At 34.9% G+C, this 10034-nt stretch overlaps 2 protein-coding genes across 3 annotated transcripts in view; one reads left to right on the forward strand and one right to left on the reverse strand.

Moving 5' to 3' along the window:
- The window catches only part of LOC125227607 (chitin synthase chs-2), a 48047-nt gene extending 40417 nt beyond the window's left edge, over window positions 1-7630 (forward strand). For both annotated transcript variants that reach the window (XM_048131952.1, XM_048131954.1), the window contains exons 20-23: window positions 4844-5011; window positions 5620-5863; window positions 6182-6327; window positions 6736-7630. In XM_048131952.1, the coding sequence (XP_047987909.1) occupies window positions 4844-5011; window positions 5620-5863; window positions 6182-6327; window positions 6736-6930 (753 nt within the window). In that variant the 3' untranslated portion in view covers window positions 6931-7630. The remainder of the gene's footprint in view (window positions 1-4843; window positions 5012-5619; window positions 5864-6181; window positions 6328-6735) is intronic.
- Window positions 7631-7993: 363 nt separating this feature from the next.
- On the reverse strand, window positions 7994-9730 carry LOC125227608 (COP9 signalosome complex subunit 8). The gene is made up of 4 exons (XM_048131955.1): window positions 9570-9730; window positions 9382-9452; window positions 8787-8968; window positions 7994-8332 (listed from the first exon to the last, which is right to left on the reverse strand). The coding sequence occupies exons 1-4, from the start codon at window positions 9621-9623 to the stop codon at window positions 8082-8084; spliced, it is 558 nt and encodes a 185-aa protein (XP_047987912.1). The 5' UTR covers window positions 9624-9730; the 3' UTR covers window positions 7994-8081.
- Window positions 9731-10034: the final 304 nt, after the last annotated feature.

Consider the following 10034-nt stretch of genomic DNA (forward strand, 5'->3'; position numbering starts at 1 on the left):
AAGGCAATTCTATTTAATACAGTTAACTCCTAAGTTATAAGTGTTTTAATATGAACTTTCCTACTTTTACTCGTAGAGCCAATGAATTATTTTTAGGGCTGTAAAATGTAGTCAACGAAATAAGAAATATTTAGACATACATCGGACTCTTTTTCGGGTTTTAAGTTTAGTTGTAATACCATCGCTTAACTTTTTACTGCACTTGTCCTAAATAAAAATTGGTTCTGTCGAGGCAATAATTTATGTTTAATTTTACACATGATAGCATAAGGTAACTGTACACTATTCCGGGATAGTAAAATGTGGTACATTATTCCGGGATACTTTGGCTTTTGTCGCAAAATAAGGAAACTATAAGTAAAATCTTAATTTAATGCAGTATTTTATTAACTATAGATCAAATAGAACCGAAAAAAACAATTTTTGAATATGTATCATATCTTTTGAAGCCGTCAGGTACCTCCAAACGCGTCTGTCGCAACCACGCAGTGGTTTCTATGGGCGTGTTTGACGGTGAGCTTAACGCGGTAGCAGAACTTCTTAAGGGTTTAATGTGATGCGGGTAAGTTTATTTATATTAAATTTGTATCATAATTGTCTTATAGTTATTAAAAGACATTTATACCATCTTTTCAAATTAATTTAAAGCACATTTTAATTAAATTACCCGTTCCCGGAATAATGTACACCATTTTGACGCGGTGTACATAATTGCGGGAGTATCACGGAATAACGGAAACACTGTTCAATGTTTTCATGTTTTATTACTATTTGCGGTGAAGTATATTTATATATTTGATGTAAATTATATTGAGTAAAGATTACAAATTATAGTGACAAAATTACGGTACATATATTTTTTAGATTTAAGTCTCATAATTGAGTACGAAATGTATACTCGTTGAGTAATACGTGCGAAATATTGGAGTGTGGCATCGACATTAAATTTGTTTTATTTCATAAAATTAAAGCAAAAAGGTTACTTATTTCGATGTTTTGAGTATAATTGTTATATTATAATCCCGATGTACTAAGAAAACAATCTTGAATGTCTTTTAATATAGCCTTCATTTTGACTGTCGTAATTAAGTACACGACTTTATATGAGTGTGTCTTATTCCGGTATGCCTATATAAAGTATATTAAAAAATAATAACACAAAATAAGGTATAGAGACCCGATTATTATGTTTTTAAACTTCCTTAGTTAGCTAAAAATCTTTATACCGCATATTGGTTTGTCCGTCTTCCGTCTACGATTTAGCTCAATCATTATTAGTACTAGAAAGCTAATACATAATAGGATTTACATGAGGATAATACATAATAGGATACCCATACAACCATTTCAGTCGCAAAATCTTCAAATCAGTAACTAACTGTCAAATGTGACATAACGCGTGGTAACGTCGTGCAAACAATGCGACCGTATTGTTACAATAACAAAGTGTAGTCGTCGTGTGCACTCGTTACGGTAACAAAATGTGTACGAATTTGTGGCTGTCAATGTCACTGTCAGAATGACTTTTAACGACACTTTATTAGTCGACGTTTGCACACATAACGGTAACAACATGTGGACGAATTTGTGGCTGTCATTGTCACTGTCAGAACGGTTTCTGACAGTGACATTGACAGAATTTGTACACACATGTGTAGGTCTGGTTACCGAACTGCTCCTAAACCACTGTATCCGCAAATGACAATCTGAAATACGAAGGTTTCTCAAACTGTTTTGTGAAGTTGTGGACTGGTTGCTTTGAATCATTTAAATATGAGCGAATTAAATAATAATAAACGACGACGACCATTTAAGCACTCTAGTTGACTACGGAACCCTAAAAATGGCCCACGTACGCGTTAAAAGATTTTTCAGACAGAATGATAAACGGAGAGTCGTTTAGGTAAAATTTAACGAAATGTGACATTTGACGATTTTAATTTTTTACATAGCATATCAACTCCAAAAATATTGCCGGCTATAAAAACGTCCTGTACAAAGGTTGACAAGCGGCTACTAAAAGTATTACGTACTTAATTAAAATAATGCATGACATTTACCTTTCTTCATCTTCGGTATCCTCAAATGAAGCGTATAATGCTTCTATTCTTCGGCCTTCAGCAAAATTTGTTATTGCGGTGGCCTTGACTAGGCACCGCAATTGGACCCAGTCATTGGAGGGCTTTTCTTCCGCCCTCCTCAACCGGTCCAATTCATTCGGCTTTCTGTTCTTGGGCCACAATAAAATTTTATCCTTTACAATCCAGCAGCTCGGCACGCACGTAACAAATTTTTTTAAATCTTCCTCAGTGAGGACAACTGAGTACGGCATACTTAATGTTAATAAAGTTTGAGGATACCTGGAAAAAATGAATACAAGAATCCATCTTGAAAATCTTATAAATATTCACTGCTTTCGGTCACGCGTGTACGCTGCGACCATTTTGCGACCGTTTTGGTGACCGTTTGGTGACTGTTTTTTACATAGAATATTACCCAGTCTTAATCCATATTTTAACAACTTTGTTGGTTTTCTAGGCATTATTTTTATTATTTCACTATAGTATATACACCACAGCACTAAAACTTCACCAATCAAATAGTTATAAACACAAACACCGAGTAGTCAATAATATTATTGCTGGTTAAACTGAGGTAAATTGATGGCGCGTTGATAAATTTAGACTTATTTTATGAAATAACTCGAGCAATTTAATTGGCCATGGTAATTAGCCCACATTATACATAATACAAATGCAAACAATATTTACCTTTAACAAATTCTTACGCCATTACATTTTAATGTCAAATGATTTTATTTCTTTTTCACTTTGACGTCTCTGACAGTCGCCATTTAAAAAGAATGAAATGAACGAATGATTTCGGGAAAATGGTCGCCAAACGGTAACAATGTGTGCACGCGTAGTGCACACTTTCTGTCACTTCTGTGACCATTTGTGCCTGTTACCAATCGTCCCCATTTGGGTCGCCGCGACTAAACGTCGACCGTACTCCGACTAAACATTGAGACCCGAAGACCTGTGTGTACACAAAATAGGAGGATTTGCGTAGGAACGGCGACCGATTATGGTTATATGGGTAGACATATATACATATAAAATAGTACAAATTCGTCGGAGTCGTCGGACAGTCAATCTGTGTAAAGAACGGCCTATAATATTTATATATGGAGTACTATTGAATTAAATAAATTGCATTTGATTATATTATTTATATATACATACTTGAATAACGTATAATCACTATATATGTATAGCTCGGTGTAGCTCAGTGATCACCAGTACCAAAAAACTGAAATTTTCACGAGTACCATGCAATATTTATAACCGGCAATAGCTTCTGGATTGAAATTAAATTAAAAAAAAAACCCTACATTGTAAATCGTTTTTCATCAAACATGGCTAAGAACACTCTCGACTAATTCAGCTTTCAAACGAAAAAAAACTAATCTAAATCGGTTCATCCATTCGAAAGCGATGCGATTAGACAGACAGACAGTAAAACTTATAACACCCTGTCATTATATCATACAATCGTTATACCGTAATATATCATATTTCCTATCCCACCCCAACCCATCAAAACAGTGCCAATTATAAAAAATACACTCTGTATAAGCATCTATCAAACCGATATGTGCATTTATATATTTATGTAAACAATATTTTAATTCGTTTTTTAGGGTTCCGTAGCCAAAATGGCAAAAACGGAACCCTTATAGTTTCGTCATGTCCGTCTGTCCGTCTGTCCGTCTGTCCGTCTGTCCGTCTGTCACAGCCGATTTACTCGGAAACTATAAGTACTACAGTGATGAAATTTGATGGGAATATGTGTTGTATGAACCGCTACAAAATTATGACACTAAATAGTAAAAAAAAGAATTGGGGGTGGGGCCCCCATACATGTAACTGAGGGATGAAAATTTTTTTTTCGATGTACATACCCGTGTGGGGTATCAATGGAAAGGTCTTTTAAAATGATATAAAGTTTTCTAAAAAACATTTTTCTTAAAGTGAACGGTTTTTGAGATATCAGCTCTCAAAGTCGTAAAAAGTATGTCCCCCCCCTCTATTTTTATAACTACGGGGTATAAAATTCTAAAAAAAATAGAGGTGATGCATGCTAATTAACTCTTTCAACGATTTTTGGTTTGATCAAAGTATCTCTTATAGTTTTTGAGATAGGTTGATTTAACTGTAATTTTGGTTAAGTTATTGGTTTATTATATTTGCTGCTACGGAACCCTTTGTGCGCGAGCCCGACTCGCACTTGGCCGGTTTTTACATCATGCTTCAACAACGTGGACTTTAAAGGTATCCCGTAATTACGTACAACGACTCCCGGAATTAAAGCCATACCAAAATTGTATCCCGGAATAATGGGCAAACTAAGGGTTAAGTAAAACAACGGTAATTTTTATAAATTAGAAGTTACGATGCAAAATAGTGTCTTAAATCCATCGTAGAAGACTAATCCTTAAAATAAAATAATTAACACGACTAGAAACTTCGCATTTTTTTTACAATCCTCACTCAAAGTAGGAAACGTCTTAAGTTCCCGTAATATGGGACAGTTACCTTAAATGACGTCAAAAACATATGAATGCATTTTCTCACTGCACACATATTAAACAAACATGATTGTTTTTGGTGTTGTTCATGTATGGTGATTCAAGTTTCCTATTAATTTGCACATGTCAGTAACATAAATCACGACTTTCTCAATTTCAAACACACGGTCTAATAAATTTAATAATGATTGATGTTTTACATCTTTTACTTCAGTTAATCTTCGTATATTAACCATTTTTGAATATTTTTAGGTTTTAATTTCAAAAGAATATCTGCAATTGGAACCGATCGGTCTGGTGTTTGTGTTCTTCTTCGCGTTGATTTTATTCATCCAGTTCACTGCCATGTTGTTCCATCGATTTGGAACCCTTTCGCATATCTTGGCATCCACTGAACTGAACTGGTTCTGCACGAAAAAGGTACGTAATTCGAGAACAACCACATATACTTCATCAACCATTTACTAAATTTCTGCTATAGTTCGTAATTCTAAACATAATATTACTTAATAATAGGTAATAGTACATTGTGCAACAAGGGGAGGAAGTTGAATATTACTAACGAGGGTAAGTTAAAAAATTTAAAGACTCGAGTTAGTACCTAATATTCATACTCCCCGAGTTACACACAATGTTTTTCATCACACTCGCAATGTAAAAAATATGTAAATAGATGTAAAAAAGTTAAGTACGGTACAAGAAATTTCATTTTTCATTATTACCTTGGGAGAACGATTTTTCTATAGCTCACGCTCCGCCTGCGTGCAATAGCACATTTAAAGCGCGGGTGTGATGAAATAATATTTTGTGTTAGACCTTTCTTGACTATTTCATCGGACGGTCTCATCGAAAATTCAGGGCTGGAATTCGCCAGTAACATACTGGGATGAGAACATTTTAATGGCACTTTCACCTTTTCATGTTTTGTATCATTTTCTCTTTCATGTTAGTGATAAATTTATTTCTACTTTTCTACTGATATCTTAATTGATTGATGTTATAATATACATATCCTTTTTGTATTCTAGGCGGAAGACTTATCTCAAGATGCATTACTGGATAAAAATGCAATAGCAATAGTAAAAGACTTACAAAAACTAAATGGATTGGATGACGATTACGACAACGACTCGGGCTCCGGGCCGCACAACGTGGGCAGGAGAAAGACCATCCATAACTTGGAGAAGGCGAGGCAGAAGAAGAGGAACATTGGCACGCTTGATGTGGCGTTCAAGAAACGGTTCTTTAATATGAACGCTAATGATGGACCAGGTAAAATATTACAAAAACCTTATTATAAAATATCCAGGTCTTATCAAGTGTTTAACTGTTTATGGTGAGTTTAATTCAAGCTACGAACTATACTATCTGGTAAGCCCTCTGTTGGTACGTACAGTACGTTGAATAAATTCCGCCATACTTATAAAAAATGCCATCCATAGGTACCAAGTAATAATGCAATACTTACAACTAACAAGGTCAAAGACATATCTGCCCTTCTATGCAGATACGAATACAAAATTGCGTCGGACATATGTAGCGTCTTGTTATATGCTCTGCTTAAACAACCAACCTACTGTTAAATTTCAGGGACACCGGTACTCAACCGTAAGATGACCCTAAGAAGAGAGACGCTGAAGGCTCTAGAAACGAGGAGGAACTCCGTGATGGCGGAGCGAAGAAAATCACAAATGCAAACTTTGGGAGCAAACAACGAATACGGAGTAACCGGAATGGTAATACTAATAATACAATTAGAATATAAGAAATTATAAGAACTTTAGTTTGACACATGGTTTGAAAACGTAAAAATATTTGAGACCCGGAAGCCTTTTCCTAAATTTTATTTATTCCAAAATTAGGTTCCAAATTCAAAAACATTTGAATCTATAAATGTCTATACTGAGGAGTAAGCAGGATAAAACGCAATTCCATTGTATGTAAATGGATATCACACATTATATAGTGGCATCCTAAAGATAGCTCCCGTGACAGATTTTAGTTAGAGGTATACCAAGCAGCAATATCGATAGGCCTGCCAGTGTGTGTTATTAAAACGCCACAGTTTCATAGAAGTTTCACAGGCTATAAAAATCGCAGGGAACTCAGCTCGGCTAAGTTAGTTATTTTTCCATTTCCTTCAGATGAACAACAACCTAGTGGTGCCCCGTCATCGCACATCGACCGCCAACATATCGGTGAAGGACGTATTCGCCGAACCCAACGGCGGGCAAGTGAACAGAGGCTACGAGACGACGCTGGGTGATGAAGACGAGAGCAACTCCATGAGACTGCAGCCGAGGCCTAACCAGGTCTCCTTCCAGGGACGATACCAATAGGCTCTAGTGTTTTTCAAACTTGAAGGGTACGCTGACACATGCATTGAATGAGTGCACATTTGAAATGATTTAAGCTGCAATATAGGCAATTCTACTGGTGACCATTTACTTTTTAACCCCTCTTAGGGATGCTTAAACAAATCCGTGAGTGGGAATGTGAATCTATTGTTTCTAAGATGATCCATTATAATTCATTTCATTCATTCATTATAATTCATTATAAATAAATAATATGTACCTATATAATATAGTGATTTGTGACTATGGTATACTGATTGTCCTTAAGGAATTCAAGTTATTTTTGTCATGACATGAAATGTTAAAAAAAAAGAAATGTCACCGTACCCTTCTGATTTGTAAAAGACTATAGTGAGGCTGCCTCACAATCCTAAGAGTTGCCAAAACTACACATAGTGTCACCAGCTAGGTTAATAAATGTAGATACTCATTTTTAGAATAGTTTTAATTGTTAAGTTAAAATTAAAACTCATTTCTGTAAGCATTATACTGCTTGTGATATTTGAAAGAGAATTTTGTTACGGAACAGGAAAAGTCGCTAAGTAGGATATTTATGTAGACATGTAAAGTCTTAGGATAGTTTTAAATAATTATACACTGCCACTAAACTTTATACTTTTGTATGTATTTTTTTAGGACATGTTTAAATGATTGTAAAATAAATAAAATGCAATTTGTTATATTACAGTCTTTTCATATCCTTTTATCCTTGACTTTATATTAGAATCGTCTTTTCAAAAGAGTATTCTGTCCTTACCAGCAAATATTTAATTCGATGATTATTTTATATTGATCAAAAATGCAAAAAAAATCTACTGGGACTAATTGGCAAAGTGGACCCTAGGCTCTCATGAGCCAATGGCGTAAATAGCAAGACAATGTTAAGAAGCAAATAGAAAAAGAAGATCATAAATGTGCTTTGGTCCATGAAAACAACATCCAAAAATAGATACTGGTTCTTAACTATAGAGTGCTAAGCAATCTGGAGCACAAGACAAATTTCTGCTGATGATTTGGATGGAGGTCTAAAGTGGTAAAACTCTACTATTTATAATATCATTTATTACAAAACTTAATTAAATACCAATACTAAGTTATTATCTCACTGGACTTAAGATACAAAAAGCACTTACTTAATTCTCTAAGAATGTCACAAACTCGGTGAGCTTGAAGAGTTGGTCTTCGCTGGAGGTGTGAAGGGGGGTGGGTTGTGCGGGGGGCGTGGGGTCTACTGTGACGCCGTCCTCTCGTAGCGTCCACTTGCGCTCGGCGCATGCGCGTAGCACCGCATCGCGGCTGAGACCGGTCATGGAGACTACGGTGTCAAGGGATATGGAGTTGTACGAGCGGCCGATTAGGTAGAACGCTCGCTCGCGGACTCGCTCTGGAAGGGCAATAACACAGACAATTTAACATATATTATTATGGAAGAAGCTTTTTAAGAAAAATGAGTTTCTATCTGATCAGTGTCATATAAAAACTTGTTAATACCTAACTTAACAACTCCATGTAACCTCCGTTACATGGGATAAGGGAAAATTAGAATGATTCATATGAATTTCCACCTTAAGACAAATAGGAAAACAAGTCGTAAAATATTTTTTATCCATATGTAGTGTTTATAAGATACACTTTATGCAGTACAGCAACATCGGTACTGGGAGTACTTAATAATGTAGGCATAAGTAAAGGAAAGGTAGCCTTGTAAAAGAAAAGTACCTTATAGGATACATATCATATAGCACCACATTAGTATTGGAGTAATAGCATAGCATAGCATATTTGTCTCAAACACGTAGGATAAATTTTAAAAATAAATATTATAATCAATAACCTACCTTCAAGTGCTCTTATAATATTAGCTACAGGTTCAGTCCAGTTATAGCTAGCTAGAGCTTGGTATGTTCCGGCAAGATCCTTCTTCCACATTTTCTGTCCGACTGCCCAAATAGCAGTTATTTCGGGATTACTACTTGTGATGCTTTGTGGAATTCTTTTCCACAAAAACTTTGCGTTACACCTGGAAATAAACAAACATGAATTGATTACTAGTACATATTTTAATACTACAAAGCTAAAATTGCAGTTCCAGCTGTAGATATAAAAATGTTTTGTGGTTTTTATTCAAAATAACCTAGAATAGACTCTCGTGAAATTTGGTAGGTATTAATGGACTATAATTACTCTCCCAACTTGAGGGTCATGAGTCCATGGGGTATCGAAATTAATTGTAGTCAATATTGATGCACTACATTGAAGAGTAATAACAATAACATTAACAATAAACACTGAGAGTGTTTAGACTTGCACCAGCTTACCGAAATCCCAGACAAATAGTATTTTTGCTACAACTGATAAAGACTATGAAAGTCACTTAACTGTGAAACTTAAAATCATAAATAAATTTTAGAAAGAAAATACTTTGATACTTACAGGTCATTTTGATACAAATAAATAACTAAGAGCTGAGCATACGTAGAAGGTGAAGCAACTCCAGTGGGTGCCTGAAATAGTAAATTAAGTGGTTATAAATGATAAAGAAAAGACTTATTGTTATTAATGTAAGAGTTAGGTTATCATTTATTGAAAATGTATTCGCTTGGAATTGGGCTCATTCTTACTTCTAATTCCTGTTTTTCCAAGTCCACACAAAGTTTATCAAAATTAGATATCATTCTTATAACTGATTCTGGACTCAAAACAATTCTAAAATGTTTTGTTGTTTTGCCAAAATCGAGCTAAGCTTTTCATGTAGTGATGAACTGTCATTAATGTCAACTCAACTGCCAAGTTTTTTTTATAATTATGGCCTGGATGCGGGTTTTTGAGCCAATTTTCTATGGAAACTATTTCTGAACGCTAAATGGATCTATTTGACGTTTTAACTGTCTAATTCAAAAAGACTGTGGTTGGTTTTGTTTGTGTGTTTCGCCCGCTAAATACTGCTGAAAAAAATACTGTAAGTGTATTATAATTTTTGATTGCATATACGAGAGTGTTAACGTGTAGCGAATCATAATTTAACATACTTATATTATAGATATCATACAATAAAGATAACCGACCAAGTCCACCGGTAGACCAGC

This window comes from Leguminivora glycinivorella, chromosome 6, assembly GCF_023078275.1.
Source record: "Leguminivora glycinivorella isolate SPB_JAAS2020 chromosome 6, LegGlyc_1.1, whole genome shotgun sequence".
Lineage (NCBI taxonomy): Eukaryota > Metazoa > Arthropoda > Insecta > Lepidoptera > Tortricidae > Leguminivora > Leguminivora glycinivorella.